Source organism: Cnephaeus nilssonii (genome assembly GCF_951640355.1).
Source record: "Cnephaeus nilssonii genome assembly, chromosome: 5".
NCBI classification, from domain to species: Eukaryota; Metazoa; Chordata; class Mammalia; order Chiroptera; family Vespertilionidae; genus Cnephaeus; species Cnephaeus nilssonii.
In genome coordinates, this window is record NC_137076.1 from 15,228,156 (window position 1) to 15,249,465 (window position 21,310).

A 21,310-nucleotide genomic window follows, 5' to 3' on the forward strand; every position below is an offset into this window, starting at 1 on the left:
GTCATCAACACGCCATCCTGCTGAACCACCTTGGAAAACCCCATCCGTGGTCCCCCACCTCGGTGGGCCCCAAACCACTGGATCCTCTTGGATTTGTCCTTCACCAGCTCCATCTCTCACCTCCTCAGCAACGGCTCCAAGCCTTCAGCCCTCTCCTCAACTCCCAGCTGACCCCCTCACCTCCTGCCTCCCTGAGAAAGTCGGGGCCTCAGCTATGAAGGACTTCAACTTCCGACCCTACCTGCAAACTCACCTCCCCCACCTCCCCTTCCCCTCCTTCCCTGTCTCAGAGAGGGCGCCCCTCCTCTCGGGCAGGAATGATCTCCTTCTCTGACCTGGGGACCCTGGCAGCACAAATTTCCCACCCTCCTTCTCTCTGCCAGCCTATGAGCCTTCCTGAGCTGTGCCCATCCTCAACCAGCCCTCCCACGGCCCAGCCTCTCCTTCTCTGCTCAGCCAGCCTTCAAGAAAGCTATCACCACCTCCTCGCTGCTTGTGGCTCCTCGACCCCCTGCAGTCTGCTTTCTGCCTCTGAAAAGCGTGGCCTCACAAACAAATTTAAAAGCCGGTGCTCGTTATTCATTGTCATCCAATCTCACAGGCCCCTCTAGGAAAAGTGGGCAGAGGTAGACTGCTGGGCTGGGGAGGAGAAAGGGATGGGGGTGTAGGGGGGGGGGCAGGGCGGGGGGAGGGCAAGGCAGGCTGAACAGCTGTGCCTAGTCAGAGGCTCAGAGGCCTGCACTGTCAGGAGGACCTGGAGGAGAGCGGCACCCTTGCAGGCTGGAGGCAGGCGGAGCTCCTGGTGGTCCGAGCTGTTTCGTTACCCTTCTAGTACTTTCCATGCCTGCAGGCACTGCCCTCCCCCATCCTCCCCTGGTCCTCACGCCCTCTACCATTTCCTTACACACCGGCTAGACTGCCATCTCCTGGGCAGCAGGGGCTACAGAAGCCTGCGCAGCGCTGTACCCCGCAGGGGGTGCCCTCTGACCGATCTGTAATTAGCCCGTCCTTGAAGGGAGTAAGGAACCACGTGCTTCTAAAGCGAATCAGAGCTACTGTGTACAGGCCACCTTCCCAAGAACTTGAAGCCCTCCCCTGCTATCTCATTGATGTTGATGGTGAGGGTTCTTGAGCAAAACCCTCTTTTTCATAAGAAGGTGCAAAGATAAAAACGCGGTTTGACAACATCAGCATTAGGTCCCCTCTCGCTAAACGATGTGGGGGCTCCAGGAGTCAGGCCTTCATGTTTGGGGAGCCTGAAGTGGCCGGGTTGGAAGGCCTGGAGTGTCTGCTGGGCCACTGTCGGGTGCTTGGGTCCTGTTTATTCTGGCCAGCAGTCTGTGTGTACCTTGGTTGTCCATCTACTAATGGTGAGAAGCGGCCTTTGCCAGCCGCTGTGCTAAGTGTTCAAAGCAAGTTCTCTGAGCCTTAGTACCCTGCAAAATAGGTGCCATTTTCAATAATCATCTCACGGGGGAGGGAACTGAAGCTCAGGGAGGTCAAGTGACTCACCCAAGGTCACACAGACATTCAGTGGCAGAGGCGAGTCTGCGCTGTGCTGGGGGATAGTAAGTCCTAACAGGCGGGTGCCACAGTGGAACGCACGCCTTGGAGCGGGCCAGTGCTGTGTAGTGCCCAAAGGGGTATCCGATGATGTCAAGGATGATGTGAGAGCTGTGTTCAGATATCTGAAGGGCCTCAGTTCCTGGGAGGCAGCGGTCCTGTTGTGAGTGTCCCCGGGGTCAGCAGTGACCCAAAACGGTGACATGCATGATTGTGCAGCGATGAGCCAGGTGCTGCCTGCGTGGAGCCTTCACTGCCTCACGCCTCTACAAGGCAGGTGCTGTTCCCTCTACATGTCACAAGGAGCAAACCAAGGTACAGGGAGAGGAAGCCGGTGGCTCAAGGGCACACAGCTGGCTGGCTGACGGGACTGGGTCAGGCAGCCTGGCTCCAGTCTGTGCTCTTAACCGAGTCCCATCTCGCCTCTGCCAGAGGGAGGTTGTTACAAAAAGGACCTGGACATGGATTTGAGGAAGCACTAACTACGAAAACAGCCCAAAATGGAGCCTGGGGCAGCCGTGAGCTCCCTTTCCTGACACACACAAGGAGAGCCCGGAAGTGCATGTGGCTTGGATGTGGCTGGGGCTGGGGAGATCTGTGTGCCAGGCACGGGTGACATGAGGTGACCTCAGGAGTCGCTCAGCTCCTTGAGTCTAAAAACCGAGACCAGTGTGAGGGCACCTCTGATCTTGTGCTCCCCAGCCTTCGGTCCTTCAGGTCCAGGTGCTGAGGGCCTGGGAGGTGCCCGGAGGGTGTGGGAGGTGCCTGGCAGCCTGGCACCGGCCCCGGCTCCGCTTACCTTCCTTGCAGTCGTGTTTGTTGTCGTGCAGGACGAAGCCGCTGCGGCACTGGCACTCGTAGCTGCCGAAGGTGTTGACGCAGTCTTGCTGACAGCCGCCGTTGTCCTTGGAGCACTCGTCCTTGTCTGCAGGGGAGCAAACAAGGGCAGACCCCGGGTCTGTGCAGGGCGGAGGTCCGGGCGGTCACCCCAGGGGAAGTGGGAGGCCTGGCTGGGCTTCCTCCCCCCGGGAGCTGGGTGGGCGGGGGTGAGAGTTCAAGGCGATGACAGGGTCCGGCTGTGGGGAGAGAAAGGAGAAGTGGGGTGGAGGGAGGGCTGGGTCTGGAGCTGACCGGCATGGGAACCCTCTACCATTACCTGCTTACTGGACAGACGGACAAGTGGAAAAACAGACACACGGACAAGCAGACTGCAAGAGAAAGGAGCAGGACGCAGGGGTCCCTTTTTTACTTCACAACAGGAAATGTCACAGACACCATCAACATGGGAGGGTGTGGGGATGGGGAAGGTCCCCTGTCCATGTGAGGGGGACACGGGGAGGAGAGCACCAGTTCTGTCCGGCCAGAGGGAGGCAGGCCGGAGTGGCAGAGCAGAGGTGGGGGTGGGCGGCACGGAAGCCCCCATCCCATTCTGTCCAAGGTGAGGTTCCTGAGTAACAAAGGGTCCGGGAGGCCTGGGAGGCCTCACTGGGGGGTCCGGTTTCTTTTCTGTACTCGGAATTTGAGCTGGTGGGGTCGTCCCCGAGGGGGCTGCAGAGCCGGCCTCTTTTCTGAAACGAGAGAGAGAGAAGGAGAAAAGGGACCGAGGGGGTGGAGGGGTGGAGGGCAGGGATCAGACAGGGAGAGCAATGAAAACCAGACCCGGGGCCTCGAGGCAGAGCCACGGGGCAGGCGGCAGGCAGGGGGCACACACATGCAGGAGGCCATGTCTGCGCAGCCAGGGCACCGAGGGGTGGCGGGGGGGAGGAGCACAGCGACGGGATGGATGGATGGATGGATGGATGGATGGATGGATGGATGGATGGGGAGAAAGCCTGTGGCAGGGAGAAGGCCTGCAGGGCTGGGCACGAGGCCCGTGCACTGAGGGAAAGAAAGTCTCAGGCAGAGGGGCTCATTCCAAGGAAGGGGGGCGCGGTTCGGGGAGAGCTCTGCTCTCTCACTCATGCAGCTACAGAGCATGATTCAGACACACACTCACACCCACACCCACGGGCTCCCCTCATGATGTACTGTCGTCCCAACATGGCAGTACAGGTACGGACCCACAGGTTCAACCTATGTGCGCACAGGATACACCTCACCCACAAACACACGGGCAGACAGCTACCACACACGCACACATTATCAGCCACCCACCCATCTGTGTGCACGTGCACACAGAGATACACACTCAAGGGTGCTCACTGACACAGACACGTGGTCACAGAGGCATGTGTCTGTCACGCCCACATGTTCCCGTCTGTCCGCGGTCACTCTGGGGACCATGCGCCTGGCACTGAGGCAGGCATTCAGGAAGGTGTGCGGATCGAACGGGCACCCAGAATTTCAGAGATGAACCCAAGGTAGAAAAATGCCTGTTGGCATTCACATGGCCAAGGGGAGCCCTGTCTCCCTCAGGAGAGGGGCCCAGGGGCTGGAGCCCTGGCTCCCAGGACCTGCTTCTCCAATCCGTTCTCAGGTGGGCCAGACCCCTTGGGGCCTGCAGGAACCCAAGGCCAAGAGGTGGAGTCTCTTCGAAGGGCTCCTTCTCAGTTAGATCCTCACTGAGACCCTGACTGAGGGCCTGTGGAAGCTGCCTTTGCATCAGACCCACAGGAAAGTGGGGGTGATAAAGACCCGATGACCGTCATGGAGTGTCACTGAGGAACTCACCGGTGACTATGCTGGGAGCTCATGGACTGAGCAAAGATTTCTCTGAAATGTTTTGACCACGCCTTCCTCGTATTTGCACCCCAAATACCTAGTATAGGGCCTGGCGGATAGTAGGGATAAAAAAACACTTGCCCAATGAATGAGTGAGTAAGTGAATGGCTGAATGAATGAATGAATGAGAGAAAAGTGAATCCTGAGGAAGGAAGACCTGCTCTCGCATCCTTGGGTAGGGCCCTGGCATGGTGGAGGTGGGGGTGGGCAGCCTCCCCTCGAAGCCAGGGGGGCAGACTGCAGGAGGGGCAGGAGCAGGGGGGGTGGACATGGGCCCAGACAAGAAGATGGCACTCACCCTCCAGTGCCAAATGCCCCGGAAGGTGGCTGAGATCAGACTGAAGTTCTTCAGGCTTTTTCTTCTCCTTCTTGGCTTAGAGTCTCCTCGCTCGGTGTCCCAAAAGTCCAAAGAGCCCCCCTCCTGGGGGGCCAGAGTCAGATGCCCCATGCCCTGAGGGCTGGACCTTGATGCCCACTGAAGGTCCTTCGCAGGTTTCTTGTGCGATGGGGCTATATGCGTGCCTGTGTGTGTGTGTGTGTGTGTGTGTGTGTGTGTGTGTGTGTGTGTATGGGCGTCTCTGTGCGGGACCGAGGGTGGGTGGGCACAGTGCCATGCCAGGGCAGGGCGGTAACCATGGGTGGAGAGCCCTGGGCTCTAGGCCTGACAGATGTGGGGTCAGTCCCCTTCCCCCTCCACGACTGGAGCGACAGAAGGGCAGGAAGAGACGAGAGTAAGCAGGTAATGGTTTCCCTGGGGCCAAGCCCACACCTGAGCAGGCGTTATGTCCCCTCAGCCCTCTGGTGAGCATCTTGTAGGCGTTCCAGGTGGGCGCAGGGAAGAAAGGGGTTTGCACTGAAAGGGGAGGGTCTCAGCAAGCCAGGGGCAGGGACTATGGGCACTTTAAGCAAAGCAGGGTGGCCGGCAGTGCCAAGCAGGGAACCAGTGCACAGGGGCAGTGCATGGCATCCAGGTGGGGCAGGCAGGGGTGCAGGGCGGCCACAGAGGGGCTGGAGGATGCAGGACCCTGGGCAAAGGAGGGGAGAAGGAAGGCAGCGTGGACAGGCCGTGGGCTCCCTGCCTTCCTGCCGCCCCGTGCCCCACCCACCAGGTGTGCTGGGGGTGAGGATCCGGGAGCTGTCCCCCCACAAAGCCCGCCCCCTGCCCTGCACTGTCTGTGTCCCAGGTCCTACCTGCCTCAGAAAGTCCACCGGCCACCTCCCAGCCTGGCCCCAGAGTCCAGGACAGAGGGATTAAGAAAGCAGGGAGAGGTCGCCTGGGACCCCTGGAGGTCAAGCTCAGAGGCTGGGCAGGGGGCTGTGACTACCTTTTTAGGTCACCTGAAGATGGGGCCATCAAGGGGACTCAACCCCAAGGCAACTCTCAATAAACTCACTAAATATATACAGGTAGTAAATAAGTAAATACAATAATATAATAAATAATTTTAAATGAATAATTCATCAAATAAGATAAAATAAATGCTGGTTGAACCTGAGTCCCTGACCTGCGGGCCGAGGGGCAGAAAGGCTTTGGTGTTGGAGGGAGGGAGGCTCCTTCCTAGGCATGAACCCATCTGGAGCCTGCAGGTCTGGTGAGCCGTCTGGCTACAGCCACACTGTCCCTGCAGATGCCCTCCTGCTCTCTGCACGCAGCTCCTGTCCTGCAGCCACTCTGAACCGCCTGTCCCCAGGGCCTCACCGCTCTCAGACCTGACACCTGGGCCACCCTCTCCCTTAGTTTCTGCATCTCTGTGTCCTGCTGCCTGTGCCCTGCCTGGCCTCAGGTCAGCCTCCATAGAACCCTGAGGGCTCTGGAATAATGGGGTTCAGGGCGGAGGGGCTGGCCTGGCGGTGGAGGGCCAGTGTGGGAGCAGGGACAGACCCTGCTGCAGGCACCAGCAGGAAGCGAGAGAGCGGCTGGGAGCTGGGGGGTCCAGGTTACCTGAGAAGAAGTGGGCCTTGAAGCCCTTTTTGGAGACGGTGTTGTCGGACTTGAACTCCACGCGCATGTTGTTGTACTGGGAGGTGATGACCTCGGGCTTCTCAGAGCCACAGAACTTGCCGTGCAGCTTGGAGTCAGCTGTGAGTCCACTGCGCACCTCCACGAAGTCGTACTTGCACACCTGCAGGGTAGTGCGGCTCCAGGCCCACCTCCTCCAGGAAGCCTCTCCTGACCACCCGGCCCAGGAGCCCTCCTGTTCCGTGGGTCCTTTCTCCTGCAGTTACCTGCTTTACCAAGCCTAACGATTCAAATCGGTGCCACCCTGCTGCCCTCAGATGGACCCAGCCCTGCCTCACTCCACAGGCTTCCGGACCCCATTTCCTTTTTCCCACATGCCACGGGCTCCGGGGTCTTCCCGCCTCCCCTGAGCGGCCCCTGCTCCCCTGAATCCCTCTCCCCCACTACATTCTTGGAGTATACACTGAGTGGCCAGATTATTATGATCTCTAAACGCATAATAATCTGGCCGCTCAGTGTATATCCTATATAATAAAAGGCTAATATGCAAACTGTCCCCTCGACCAGGAGTTCGACCAGCAGGCAGGCCGGCCAACCGCCCATGTCCCCTCCACCTGGCCAGGCTGGCCGGACCCCACCCACGCACGAATTCATGCACTGGGCCTCTAATATATATACACACTGAGTGGCCATATTATTATGTGTTCAGAGATCATAATAATCTGGCCACTCGGTGTATTTGTTTCAGAGGGCAGGAAGCGGGCATCGAGCCGAGTTCTCATGCCTCAGACCTTCCTGCGTCTCCTCAGCCCAGGCAGCACTTACGTCGTTGCCCTCGGTCTCGAAGAAGTCGAACTGCAGGGAGATACGGTACTGGGTGGGGGCCACCAACTGCCAGATGCAGTTTTTGTTCGGCGGGTACTCCTTGGGCCAGCCCGGGCTGGTGATAGAGCCGTTGAGCTTGGTGAGGAATCCGCCACAGGCAGCTGGGGGCACAAGGAAGTGGCATCACCCTCCAGGAGTCCCCGCTCTAGGGAAGGGCACCTGACGTGAACTGGGGTGCATTAAGGGTCAGGTGGGGGCCTCGGCCTGGTCTCTCCAGGACAGGGCGGGGAAGGAGGCATGGAGTGGGGTCAGGGCACCTGCTGAGAGGGAGGAGAAGGAGCAAGGGGCTCAAGGAAGGCAGTGTGGGTGGGCAGTGAGGGCCGGTGGGCAGTGAGGGCCGGGAGGAACCGGGAGGGGCTGCCCAGAGGTGAGCAGGGAGAAGCCACTCAGCAAGACCAGGCTGAGCTGGAGCCCGTGAGCACAGAGTGCCGCCACCAGCCTCTCGGCAGCGTGCTCAGGGAGAGGCTGAGACGCGGTGCCTGCCCCAGAGCAGGGTTTCCAAATCGAGGATCATGACCTTCCCGTGGGTGATGAAATCAATCAGCAGGTCAAGATAAGCATTTAAAAAACATAATAAGAATGAAAAAACAACAACACAAAAACCAGAGTACATCAGCCCTGGTAACAGCGTGTTCTGGGGATTGCATTATGAAATGTATTCCTTATCCACGAGTGGTGAAGACACTTCTAGGGAGTCCTCGCTGTTCCAGGAACGGTTCTGTCCGGGGGCATGAGAGATCTGGCTGGACGGTTTGGGGTGGGGGAGGGGGCATTCTTGGGACAGTCTGGGGACACTCACCCTCACAGCGGCGCTTGTCGGGGGCCAGCTCGTACCCAGGGTCACAGCTGCACTTGTAGCTGCCCAGGGTGTTGAGGCACCGCTGCTCACAGCCCCCACGGTTGGGCCGAGAGCACTCGTCCACTTCTGCGGGGAGGAAGGAACGGGTATCGGTGACTCCCAGGCGAGAAGGGTCCCTCCTCCTTCTGCTTGAGAGTCACGCCCAGGGTCCTGAGGCTTCCTGTGCCGGCCCCAGCCCCATTCTACAGCGGGCAGTCGGTCGTGAGCCACTCGACTGGGAGGCTGTGGCCCCCTGGCCGCACCCAGCTCTCCATGGCTGCTCAGGACCCACTCAGTCCCCAGGGGGTACTTCTCATGAGAGCCCCAAAGGAGCAGGCAGTACCCTGGAGCAGGGGGCAGGAGGACCTCACAGAGTCTTTTCTCTGACCACACCATTTACCGGTGCCTCAGGCAGAACACCCTGCCCACGGTCACATGGACACCTCCTCCTCGCTGCCCAGCTTCCTCCCTGAGCTCCACGGTGCTTCCTGCCTCGCGGCCTCCTCTGCACTCTGTACAAACTTCTGGATGGCAAGGCAGCTCCTGAATTGTCATTTCAATTCATAGTCGAGCACCTACCACGGGTCAGCTGCTTTTACGTAACTCTGTCATTTACTCAAAGCGGTATGCAGCTTTTCAGAGGGGTGACCTTCTCTCCCCATTTAGGCCATACATTCAAGGGCAGGGCGCTAGGTCTAGGGGTCCCTCACAGTCTTTGTGTTGAATGAGTGAATGAATGAGGAATGATGTCACCACAGCACTTCTACAACAGCCAAGATGTGGACACAGACTAGAGGTCCATCAGCAATTGTGCCTGCGGTCCGCCATACGGTATCGTACACTTAAAAATGTTCAGAGGGTAGTTCACATGCTAAGCGTTCTTATCAAATAAAATAAGATTTTAAAAAAATTTTAAAAGAAGGAATGGAGAAGACGGATTGGCTGTGGAAGTGGGAGGGGGAGGGACCGGGGAAGGCGGCACCTTTGAAAAAGTTGACAGCAAAACCGGCTTTGTTAATGGACCCGTCCGAGACGAACTTGAGCCAGAGGCGGCTGGACGTGCTCTTGATGTCATCAGGCTTCTCGTAGCCACAGTAGCGCCCGATGAGGGTGCTGCTCTCGCTGTGCCCGTCGCGCACCTCCAGGTAGTCATAGGCGCAGCTGTCGTGGCGCTCAATCTGGGGGTCAGGGGCTCAGTCAGCCAGCACCCAACACCCGGAGCCCGTGGAGAGGTGGGCTGTCCTGGGGGCAACGGGGGCGTGAAAGGATCACGGGGGCTCCGACCGACCTCGAAGGACTGGAAGGTGAGGCCCACGTGGAAGCCCTCGGACACCTGGATCCGCCAGATGCAGACTTTGCTGGGCCGGTAATCATCGGGGTAATTGGGCGACTGGATGTGGCCATTGTCCTTTTTCACATCTCCCCCGCAGATGGCTTTGGGGACACCGTGTTAGGTGGGGGAAAAGGGAGGTCAGTGAGAATGTTCTGCCTTGCTCAGGAGTCCTTCTCCCCCTCCTCCAGCTCTTCCCACATCCCCCCAGCTTCCCAGTGCCCTCCTTCCCATCCCAGCCAATCCCATGGGATCTCTTCTGGTGCCCCACATATCTGACCCTCACCCTCCCCCGCACCCCATTTTCATCCTCAGTACCTTCATAGACGGCAAAGAAGCCCTTCCCGACCCAGTTGCTACTGCTTCGGAATTCAACCCAGAGGCGGCTGTCGGTGGAGACGATAGGCTCAGGGAGTTTGCCCCCGCAGAAGCGGCCTGTGGAGATGGTGTGGGCAGAGGGGCAGTGAGGCCCGACCTGAGTCCCCCTCTCCTTCTCACACCAGCCTGCCCCTCCGAAGCCCCACCTCTCTGGGGGACTCGGGGGCTTGGGCTCTGGTCTGCACTGGGCACACATTGCCAAGACCGCAAACCCTCCAGTGGGCCTGTGTCTGGTCCAAGGCCTAGTTTGGCCTTGAAGAGCCAGAGAGAGACCTTCTAGAGCAGCGGTCGCCGACCTTTCGGACCTCACGGACCACCGTTTGGCGACCGCTGTTCTAGAGGATTTCACGCACTTGAGGGATAGGATAGGAGTCTTTTTCTGGGAGGAAAGGTGATTCCTCACAATAACCAACTGTACATGTGTTTTATTTACATTTTTTTGTTTCTTTTTTTCTTTTTTTCTTATCCTGCCTCCCCTCCCCCCCCCCCAGTATTTACGTTTTCTAAAAAGCATATTACCATTGCTACTTATTTTTCTTATTTGATGGCCATGTAAACAATAACCGAGAACCAAAACAGTTTTCCTTGTACATTATAAAACGTGGCATTTGATTCCACGCAGGCATTGCCGCAGGGCCCCAGATCAATCCCAGAATCCGGAGACTGGTTTAGAAAATGTCCCCGTTGAAATAAAACCCGACGAGAACCCCCCGCCCCCCGAAGCGGATGAGGCTGTCCATCTGCGGGATTCTTCCTGGGCACGGATCACCCAGGGATCTTCCTGGTAAGTGGGTGTTTCCCAGCTTTCAGCAAGGGACCAGGGCGTTGAACTAGGAATGTAAGTTATGAAAACAAACTGCAGTCTTGGAAACGCTCTCATGTCTGCAGGACGATGTGTCGTAATAACAGCTGCTTTAGGTAATGAATAAGAAACTTCCGAACGTCAGAGTCTGGGGGGAAGATACGGTAAGCAGGGATTTGTCAGCCTGCTGGAGGCACGGGCTGTGGGACAAAGGTCCCAATGCTAACAAATGGTCCTGAGCGGCCTGGGGACCCGCCCACACTGGAGAACAAATCACACAGCTCCTCAGGCTGGGCGCCAACACCTTCTCATTATGCCTCTCTTCAGCCTAACTCTGTAGTCGGCAAACTGCGGCTCGCGAGCCACATGTGGCTCTTTGGCCCCTTGAGTGTGGCTCTTCCACAAAATACCACGGCCTGGGCGAGTCTATTTTGAAGAAGTAGCGTTAGAAGAAGTTTAAGTTTTTAAAAAAAATTGGCTCTCAAAAGAAATTTCAATCGTTGTACTGTTGATATTTGGCTCTGTTGACTAATGAGTTTGCCGACCACTGGCCTAACTCTGTGTTTATTTATTTATTTTGGTTAATCCTCACCCAAGGATATTTTTTCCATCAATTTCTAGAGAGAGAGGGGAAGGGAGGGGAAGAGACAGAGAGAGGAACATGGATGTGAGAGAGACACATCGATTGGTTGCCTCCCACATGTGCCCTGACTGGGGATTGAGCCTGCAACCGCCCTTGACCAGGATCGAACCTGGACCCTTCAGGCCGAGGGCTGATGCTCTACCCACTGAGCAAACCGGCTAGGGCTGACCTAACTCTATGTATATTAAAGCACCTTCTGTTCTGCGGTTCTGACCCACTCATTTCCTACTTACTCATCCCCCTTCAAGGAAAAAAGCACCCTATGCAAATGAGCGTGGGCCTCTGCCATGTAGGGTAGCCCTCGTGGTGTACCACGCAGCACCGTGGGCACCTTCAGGCCGGACCTTGCGGACAGAGAAAACAAAGCCCAGGTGAGGAAGGGGACCTGGGACTTGGGATGTGCAGAATAGCTTGTCCATTTCTGTCAACTCAGATGTCTCCTCCATCCTTACATTGACAGCCACCAGGAGGGAGGCCCGGAAGCCTGTATCGAGGACCGTGAGGTCCACACTGGGAAAGAGACTTGCCCCAAGTCCCACAGCTAGTTAGTGATGCAGCCAGCGGGCTTGGTCCCCACGGCAGGGTGTCGCCCTCGGTCCCAGGGGAGGATGAGGTAGTTCTAAGGAGCAATCAGCGGACGAAGAGGCCGGAGTGGACTATGCGTTACCTCGGAGGGGCGCCTTCCTCCAAAAGCCATCTCGGACCTCCACGTAGTCGTACCAGCACAGGCGGCTACGGTACAGGTCCATGGATGTGAAGTTCAGAATGATCTAGAGGAAAAGGGAGGAGGAAGAGGGTTATGTGGCTCCTCACACCTCATGGGCCTCGCCCTCCAGCCCCATGACCGCTGTCCCGCTTTTGTGAGGCGGTTTGCTCTGGGTACTAAATAGTTAAAGGTTCCAAAAAGGCTTTCCTGGCACAGAAATATCACCTCTCCCCAGCCGTCTGCCTGTTTCAGTCAGCAGCCTTCCAGGTACCACAGTCCAATCTGGCCTGGTGAGCATGGCCTGGTGAGCATGTGTATGAGACCAGCAGGCTCAGTTTACTGATTCCCTTAGTAAGGAGCCGTTGCTGGGGGTGACACCCAGCTCTCCTTGTGGTCAGCTTAAATCATACCAATCACAGCACCTTTAGAGGGAAGAGGGCTCCTCAGTGAGAGGAAGGGCCAGGAGGCAGGTGGTAGTGGGTGTGTGAAATGGGAAGGAAGGTTCTAGAGAGAAGAGGCACAGGGAGGACCGGCAGCCCCCCGTCATCACGCAGTATTCAACACTGGTTCTGGGCAGGGGGTCATGCTAACTGCAGAGGGGAACCCTTCCAGATCGGAATCCTTCCCAGGGTGCGTTTAAGAAGCGTCCCTGTCCAGATGCTTAGGACTTAGAAGGATAAAACACATATGCATGAAAAGATCACTTGGCGATAAAACTCAGACTCCAGTCACACAACCTGGGTTCGAATCCCCCTCAGTATTTCCTGCTGTGAGTCCTTGGGGAAATCGCCCAACCTCTCTGAACTGCAGCTACCTTGTGCGTAAAATGAAGAAGAACATCTCACCCTGACACAGTACCTCACAGGTCCAGGCACTGATGTAAGTGTCTCCCACTCATGAACTCATTTCAGCCTCTGAACTCATCAAATGTTCACCTCGCACTGCAGGAACGTCCGACACCTGGCTAAGCATCAACGCGCCCAGCAGGAGGGCACCTTCGTCCCTAGAGAAGCACACTTTTCCGGAGGGAAACGGCTTCCTTAGTAGTTTCCAGAATGAGCCCTAAAGCCTGTTGTGTATTCTCTGTCCAACAAGCAGAGACTCCCGGGAACAGCTCACCGTGACTGTGAGGCGTATGCAGTGGGCGCACGATGGCCCGAGAGGCCCACCTGCTGGGTGCCAGCTGGATTCCCTGCTGGAGGAGAAGGGGACCGGGAGGTCTGTCTCCCTTCTGGATCACTGCAGAGTTTCAGACCGACGGAAAAAGGCCAGAATGAAAAAGATCCCAAAGCAGGTGCTGGGACTGCGGTCCGCAGCTGCGACCTGTGGCCGGTCAAGGAAGGGCTTCTCGCTCAGGGTCACTCTCTAACACTGACCCCGTCAGAATTCTTGGTGATTCCAGTATCCACCCAGATCAGTAACTTTCAACCGGTGTGCTGCAAGAATTTTTAAAACATGCAATAACTGACTATTTATAGTCAGGGACACTGACCTCTTTTCCCGTAGACTGTCAAATAAAAAAATAACAACAGCCAACACAACAATAGCCGTACGGTGTGAATGAATCAAAATTATACTTATAAAAAAATTGTACTCAAAGACTTGTATGCATGCATATAAGCCTAACCAATGGACACAGACAACAGGGGGGTGAGGGCATGAGTGTGGGGGGGGGGTTGGGGGGTAATGGGAGGATGAGGACACATATACCTTAATCAATAAAGAAATTATATCTTAAAAAATTTTTGCAAGAAAAAAAAGAAATTAAAAAAATTATACTTATATTTTGGCAGATTGGCAAAAAAATACCATGTTTTTGGTGTGCCCGAGTTCAGTAATTAGTTTATGTGTGCCATGAGATGGAAATGGGTGAAAATCGCTGACCTATATGATCCTTCCCATGTCCTGGCCTCTCTGCTCTGTGACCTCCTCTCTCTCCCTCTCTGTCTCTTCTCCGCTATACAGAGCACAGATCCTAGACCTCATCATCCATAATCTCAAGTTCAAGGACCCCACTCTCCATCCACATGCCCCAGTCTTTCCTGGCTCACTCCCTCTGTACACTGAGCCCAATCATCCTTCCAGTTGACTGAGACATTCAATCCACTGAGCCTGCAGTGTTTGACTTACACCTCCAGGTGCTCACATCCCTCCTTCCCTAGCTTAACCTCATAGTCCATTTTCTTCTTTTCCTTCGATTCATGAGTTTAAGTATGTTTGTGTTCGGGAACCTTTTATTAATTGCGGTACTCTGAGATGTTATTGAGGGAGATCCTGTTCTATAAAGTGCTCTATATTATTCTTGATAATCCTTAATCACCATCGAGAGTATTACTATAAAAATGTAAGTCCTAGCATATTGAAAAACTGAAGTTGAAAGTCTGTTCTAGCTATGGAGCAAGTGTCTCATTACCCAATATTTTATCTTTTTAGAAAATGAGCAAATATGATCACAGAGGAAGTTGCATTCGCTACGGAATCCTCAGTGCACAGCATGTAATAGTTACATAATACATATTTCTTGAGTAGCATTTTGCTTTTAGGAATCTGTTCTACAGATATACTTGTCCCAGTGTATAATGATTATGTGTCAAGATATTTATGGTAGCGTTTGTGAAAACTTGGAAAACCCTAAATCAATATCCATCACTAGAGACCCGCAGGGGATGATTGAATGATTAAGTTAAGGGACACCAAGATGGTGGCCTGCTGAGCAGCCAGGAAAATGACGGAGGTAGACCTCTATGTGCTGACATGGAATAATGACCATGATTTACTGTTGAGTGAAGGGCAAGTTACAGAAGACCATACACACATACACGTGCATCTAGAAGGTTCTGGAAGGACGTCCCCGGTGTTACCAATGATAGTCACCCCTGAGGAGTGGGATTTGGAGAAGGATCAAAGGGAGAATATTCACTTTTCACCCTTTCTATATTGCTAAAAATTTTACAACATGCATATGTTATCTTATATCTAACGAACAACAAGAATCTTTTAAAGAGTTGCCGGATGGAAGGAGAAATGCAGAGGGCCGAGTGGGGGCACTCGGGCCTCTAAACTCACACCCCTCCCCAGCACTCCGTGTGGCCTCTCTGGGCCTGCCAATCAATTTTGCTCAGCAGCTGCACTCAGAACAGCAGCCACTGTCCCCTCCCCCTCAGAAACAATCCTGGCTCTGTCCAGGGTAGATCAGTTCAGACCCTCTGAAGAAACCACACATGCCCAGTCGGTGGAACCCAGAGGGCCCACCCAAGACCTCCGACGTGGCAGAGGGACCAGAGGTTGCCCCACACAGGAGGCCGAGACCTGTGCTGGCGGTTGGGGGCGTCCCGTGGGGAGGTGCAGCCTTGGCTATATTGAGACCGGAGGTGTCTAATTAAATGTTGTAACAACTTGTCATGTGGAAACAGCTGTGCTCTAGTGGCAGGGACACTGCCCGCTGCCAAAGAAAACCTGGCCAGCTCCACCACTTCCTGGCTAGTGGCTCTGGGCCCGTGGCCCGACTTCTTTGTGCCTCAGTGTCTTTGTCTGAAAAAAGGAGGTGACCCTAATGGCTCCACTGGGGAGCTGGGAGATTAAATGGGATACGGGGTGCAGAGTCTCTGGGTGCACCCCAAGTGTGGGAAGTACTCCTCACGTTTGTTGGATGCTCTCAAGGAGGAATTGGGAGGACACGTCGGCTCTCAGGAACACACAGTCTGGCTTCAGTATGGCCTCGACATACAATCTTAGGCCCATCATTTAACTCCTCTGTGCCTCCATTTCCTTATTTGTAGGATGGTAATGGTAATAGTACCTCCTCATAGGACTAAGGGGCAATATAGGTGATTAATTGAGGTAAATTAAATTAATATAGGTAAAGTTTACAACAGTGTCTGACACATGTATGTGCCATACATACAACCAACATATATATATATATATATATATATGTTGCATATACATACAACCATGTATGCTACTCCATAAATGTTAATTTCACTACTGGAGTTGAGTTGGCTTGAGATATTTTGATATCTGAAATCCTGGAAGTAAGTCCAGAATCCTGGAAGTAAGAGGGAGGCAAATGGGCCCTGGGGAAGTTGGCCAGGGCTCGCTCATTAACAGATGAAGAACAGAGAATGGTAACAGCAGCTGATACTGACTGAACTCCTACTACGAGCTAGGCAGTGTTTTTTTTTTAAAATCCTCACCCGAGGGTGTGTTTATTGATTTGACAGAGAGAAACATCGATGTGAGAGAGAAACATCTATCGGTTGCCTCCCATACACGCCCCAACCAGGGATCAAACCTAAAACCTTTTTGTGTACAGGATGACGCTCCAACCAGCTGAGCCACCCGGCCAGGGCTCAGGTACTCTGTCTCTGAAACTTACACCCTTAACCACTACTCCATGTGGCCTCCTCAGGCCTGCCAATCTATTTTGCACACCCCCCCCCAAAAAAAAATAACACAAGCATCAACGTTCCCTCCATCCTCAGTGCCCCATACCCTTCAGTGCCTGAGAAGCAGGACTTAGAGGAGGGCCCAGCAGAGGGAAGGGTCATCTCTGCCCATTAGAGGACAGAAGGTAGAGGTCAGGGAAGGCATTGCATAGGAGGAAGAATTTGCTTTGGACCTTGAAGAATAGGCAGGATATGAGAAGGCAGGGATGGGAATGGGGGTGGATACTGGTAAGTCCAAGAGGCCTCTTAAGGTTTTATCTTCTTGGCTCCTCTGCAACATGTGACCATGACCTCCTGAAATCACGTTCCTGCTCCTACAGGCTGGCTTCGTTGCTTGGGAAACACTGTAAATCCTCTCCAGCTGCTCACTATGTGCAGTACAGAGACGTGGGGACCCTCAAAGGAACTTTCCAAAGTGGCTCTTCCTCTGTTTGACATACCCCTACGAGTACAGTTGTATAGGGTAAGTTCACGTTTCTGGCCGTAAGTGGAGAACTGGGAAGACAGTGGAAAAACAACCTCTCAGCAGCCAAAGAGATGTCAAAGTCCACCAGCTAACACAGGTGGGTTTATTTAAGGTTTGCTGTTGAAAGAGTGTAGACTTTGGAGTCAGACAGTCCTGGAATCGAGGGCTGGTTCCACCACGACTACTGTGTAAATTTGGGCAGATTTACTCACGCCCTTTGAGCCCCAGCTCCCTCCTCTGTCCAATGGGGATATCGGACCCACATCACAAAACCGTTGTGAGGAGTAATGAAATCTCGCATGTAATATGCCTGATACTTCCGCCTGGCACATAACTGTTAACAAAGAGCGGCTGTTATTATTGTATGATGTCATCCTCTTCCAGCTCCCCTGCCTCTGCAGGCCCTTTAAATGCTCTGTCCCCAGGGTTCATCTCTTATTATTATTATTATTTAATATATTTTTTATTGATTTCAGAGAGGAAAGGAGAGGGAGAGATAGAAACATCAATGATAAGAGAATCGTTGATCAGCTGCTTCCTGCACGCCCCCTACTGGGGATTGAGCCCAACACCTGTGCATGTGCCCTTGACCGGAATTGAACCTGGGACCTTTCAGTCCGCAGGCTGACACTCTATCCACTGAGCCAAACTGACTACGGCCCCAGGATTCATCTTAGATTCTCTTACAACTCTAACAATTCATCCAGGGCCGTGGGTGGGTTTTATTTTTTGAATTTCTACAACCATGCACTGATTAACCTGAAATTTTTATCTACAGACCACATCTCTCCCTGGACCTACTGGCAGGCCTCCAAAATAAGATGGAAAGTTTTCTGGGAATTATGGAGGGAGCAGGCTGGAGGCAAAGAGGCTCCTAGGGCAAGGCCATGAATCCACTAGAGACCAGGGCCAGCCCACGCCAGCCTGGAGCAACAGGGGAAGACGAAGACACAGATGCTGACCAAGCTACCAAGTCCCTGCTGATCAGCAAACCTCCTGAACAGGAAAGAAAGCAATGCTCAGTTTATGCTCCTTGGGGCTGCCTCATGCCCCTTTTCATCCATAATGATTATATGCTCAATAATCATTAAGTATTATTATGATTCTCTGCGGTGAGATTTCCTAAGGCTGAAACAGCGAAGACCCTCAGCAGAGGACTGGGAGAAGGCAGAGCACGGTCAGTACAAAACAGCCAAAAGGACTGCAATTTTTGAGTTAGATTCAGAACAAGAAGAACAAGGAAGGGATGGGTTCACTTTCGAGAGAAGATGGTAGAACGTTAAACCGAGAGAGATGACAGAATTGCTCAACCCTCAGTAGAAGTCTACTGCTAACAAAATAATCTTCCAATGATAAAAATAAAATACGCATAGTTTGGAAAGGAAATGGAAGCTCAGTAACAAAGAAGGAGAGAGTCAGTGAGCAAAGTTAACTCTTGTGTCTAGGCTCAAAAATGACATCAGAGGACAGTCAAATAACTTGCAGATGTGATCAGCGTCTGTAATCTTGAGAACTCGGAAGGAACGCTTTCCCAACTTCAGAAGGGGGGGGTCTGTGATGTGTGCTTGTGTGCTGGGAGCAGGGGTTTGGAGTGAATTCTGGGAATTGCAAACCACTGAGCTGAATGTCAATCCCAATTAAATAGATGGTCTGTGACCATTTAGAAAAGAAACACTTGATTACCAGGAGCCAATTCACTTGAAACAAGGCATGTCACAAATTTCACTTCCATTTTTCAAAGGGGTTTTACTGACAAGGGGATCAGCGGACTTGTTTGGTAAGGCAACCCATCTACATAATAAGGATTTATTAACCACTTCCTGTGACAAGGATATAAATATGATGAAGGTGTGATTTCAGAAGAAGCTCACATCCCGGTGACCTAGGGGGTGACCTGTGGCTGGATGGTAATGACATTAAATGGGGTCATAGCAGGTAGAATAACTCTGCCCAGAGCCTGCCCATTAACCGGTCAAGGTCAGTTCAGAGGGAGATCTTAACTCTGCTTTGATTCATGTCCTGTTCAATAGTTTGATCAAAGACCAGGCTCTGAAGACCTAGAAGGCCATGCATATCAGAATGAAAGGGATGGCTATCTGCTAGAGGATGCAGTGTTGATTCAAAATGTTCTTGAGTGCTGTTGGGTTGAACAATGTCACCAGTCATAACATCTAACCCAGCTCAAGACCCCCAAGGCTGCAGCAGGACAGTAAGTACCATGTTCCAACCCAGGAAAATAAAGTCTTAGGACGGACTCTTGGGAGCAATAAAAATACAAAGGACATGAAGCTCCCGAGTTCGGTGGGAAGTCTATACTCCATGTGAAAAGCCCATGAATGGACCTCAGAAACACTAAGAAAAGTGCCTGGCATACAGTGAGTGCTATCTGGGAGCTAGCCTTCGTTTATAAGTACCGGCGGAAGCCCCTCCTCACTGTAGTGCTGCGTCATTCTTGGGGGGTGGGTGGGTTTATGGTCCCCAGGAAGGTCTCTCCCAGCCACACGGACTATGTGCGCCCACTCTGCGGTCCTGGCAGAAGAGGGGATGCTCAGTTACCTTCTCCCCAGGTGTGACGGAGATGCGCCATACACAGTGCATGTGGGCGGAGTAGCCATTCGGGTACTCAGGAGAGGAGAAGTTGCCTGTGCTGTCTTGCAGGGTCTCTCCGCAGGCTGTCAAGGAAAGGAAATAACTGAGTGGCTGGCTGCAGGGGCCCAATCCCCCTGAACTTCTGGCTTCCCCACCCTGAGCCCTGGCATCTTTGCAGGAGAGGAAAATAGCTCAGGAGTGGGGAGTCTGGGATGGTCTTGTCCCTTTAAGATCCAGCCCTTTCTCCTCACAGATAAGCTCACACCATCCTACCTCCCCGCCTAGTGCTGCAGGATGTCCTGTTGTCAAGGCAACTAGGTTCCAGAGTTAAGGTCAGGCTCCTCTGGTGAGCCTCACTCGTCCTCACTCCCTGAGAATTGCTCTGCTCTCTCCATTTTCTGCTCCTGATGCCCCCCCGCCCGCCCTCACCAGATCCTCAGAAGGTGGGTGGCTCAGCGTTTCACCATCACCTATTCCTATCCCCAGTTTGGTCCATAACTTGAATACTGCCCCTCCCTGGGGGCCCCTCCACCAAGCAGCCTCGGTCTTCTCTAAGGCTCTCAGCTTTAACTTCCTTGGTTCCAGGCCCTGGTCTCCGCCTGCCTGGGGCCCTGCCCTCTGCTCCTCTCCGGCTCATCCCTCTCTGCCCCGACCTGGACACTTGTAGAGCTTGCGGGCCTGGGCGATGTCCCCCTTGCTGAGCCGAGTCCTTTGGCCGATGGGAGGTTTCACCCCATTCACCTCGTACTTGGGAACGATGGTGTCCAGGAAGATGCCCCTGAGGAGGACAAGCCCGACCTGGGTGAGAATCTGACGGAAGGAGGGGTGGCATGTCTGTGTGCACCCAAGGTCATGACCCTGCCAGAGCGCAGACATTCCTCAGCAGGGTCAGGGACGGGTGGAGACATCTCACCCTGTCATTATGCTGCCCACTGACCAGCAGCCACCCTGCTCCGTGGCAGCCACACCACAGGAGCCTGGGGGAGCCCCAGGAACACTTTGGGGGGTCAGGGACACAGGCCCGGGATGCCCCGGGGACCCACTGGTGCCAAGCTCAGTGTGGCCCTGACTCCACGCACCAGGAGAGCTTTGGCTGTGCCTCCAGCCCCTGCTTCTGCAGCCCCTGGGCCGATTCAGCCCTGGCTGCACTTCTCCCAGGGTGACCCAGTGCCAATGCTTTACCCTGTTGGCACAGCTGCTTCTGACAGCACCTGGGACAAGGCCAAAGGGCAGGTTCCACCGTGGCCCGAACAGACCCTGGGGACAGCCCCACCATCAGTCCTCCTAGTTCCTGCCTTCACAAGCCTGGGTGTTTCCATCTGGGAGGAGGGGAAGCAGGCAGTCCTTCACCTCCCCAGGGCCCCTGACTCACACCAGCTGGGTGGGACTCAGCAGGAGGTGGAGAGGGATGTGGTGAGAAATGTATGGGGGGGCTGTGGGCGTGGGGGACAGGATGACCTCACCACCCTTCCTTGGTCTCTGTCCCTCAGGTCTGGAGGCAGGAAGAGTGGGTCCAGAAGGAGGGCTGAGGACAGGGGGGAGGACCGCTGTCTGGGACAGAGCTGGAGGGGGGGCAGATAGAGGATGAGGAAAGCCAGGCCTGGGAAAGGCCAGGCAGGAAGGAGTATGAGGAGAATGAGGGTTGGTTCCCACACTAGGCTAATGAGAAGCTGGGGTGGGGATGGCTGGCCCATTACCTCCGGGTTCCAGCAGTGGCTTTGGGAACCTGGGCCCAGGATAAGAGTAGGTGTGTATGTGCTTGTCAGGTGGTGAGGGGGCTGGTCAAGGGCAGGAGCTGGTCTTAGTGAAAGTTAGCCAATTACAAAAAAAGGCAGACAGATCAGAAAAAATGCCCCACTCTGGTCTTCAGCAGAGGGATACCCCAGCTCCTTTGGGCAGACAGTTGTGGGCCACAGCGCACCACCGCTGGCAGAGTAGCTGGATTCCAGCCCCGTGGGCCAGCTGCCCTCGGTGTGCACAG

General features: G+C 54.3%; 1 protein-coding gene across 3 annotated transcripts in view; it reads right to left on the bottom strand.

Annotated features, from left to right (window-relative positions):
• Nucleotides 1-21,310, bottom strand: part of BMP1 (bone morphogenetic protein 1) — a 38,982-nt gene that overhangs the window by 5,769 nt on the left and 11,903 nt on the right. For 2 of the 3 annotated variants that reach the window (XM_079773235.1, XM_079773234.1), the window contains exons 7-16: nucleotides 19,983-20,107; nucleotides 19,297-19,412; nucleotides 11,788-11,890; nucleotides 9,616-9,732; nucleotides 9,256-9,401; nucleotides 8,950-9,145; nucleotides 7,929-8,054; nucleotides 7,070-7,230; nucleotides 6,227-6,407; nucleotides 2,363-2,488 (exon numbers count right to left, since the gene is read on the bottom strand). In XM_079773235.1, coding sequence (XP_079629361.1) covers nucleotides 2,363-2,488; nucleotides 6,227-6,407; nucleotides 7,070-7,230; nucleotides 7,929-8,054; nucleotides 8,950-9,145; nucleotides 9,256-9,401; nucleotides 9,616-9,732; nucleotides 11,788-11,890; nucleotides 19,297-19,412; nucleotides 19,983-20,107 — 1,397 coding nt within the window. Of the gene's footprint in view, nucleotides 1-2,362; nucleotides 2,489-2,772; nucleotides 3,132-6,226; nucleotides 6,408-7,069; nucleotides 7,231-7,928; nucleotides 8,055-8,949; nucleotides 9,146-9,255; nucleotides 9,402-9,615; nucleotides 9,733-11,787; nucleotides 11,891-19,296; nucleotides 19,413-19,982; nucleotides 20,108-21,310 lie in introns of those variants that run through there. The other variant, XM_079773236.1, reaches the window with a different exon arrangement.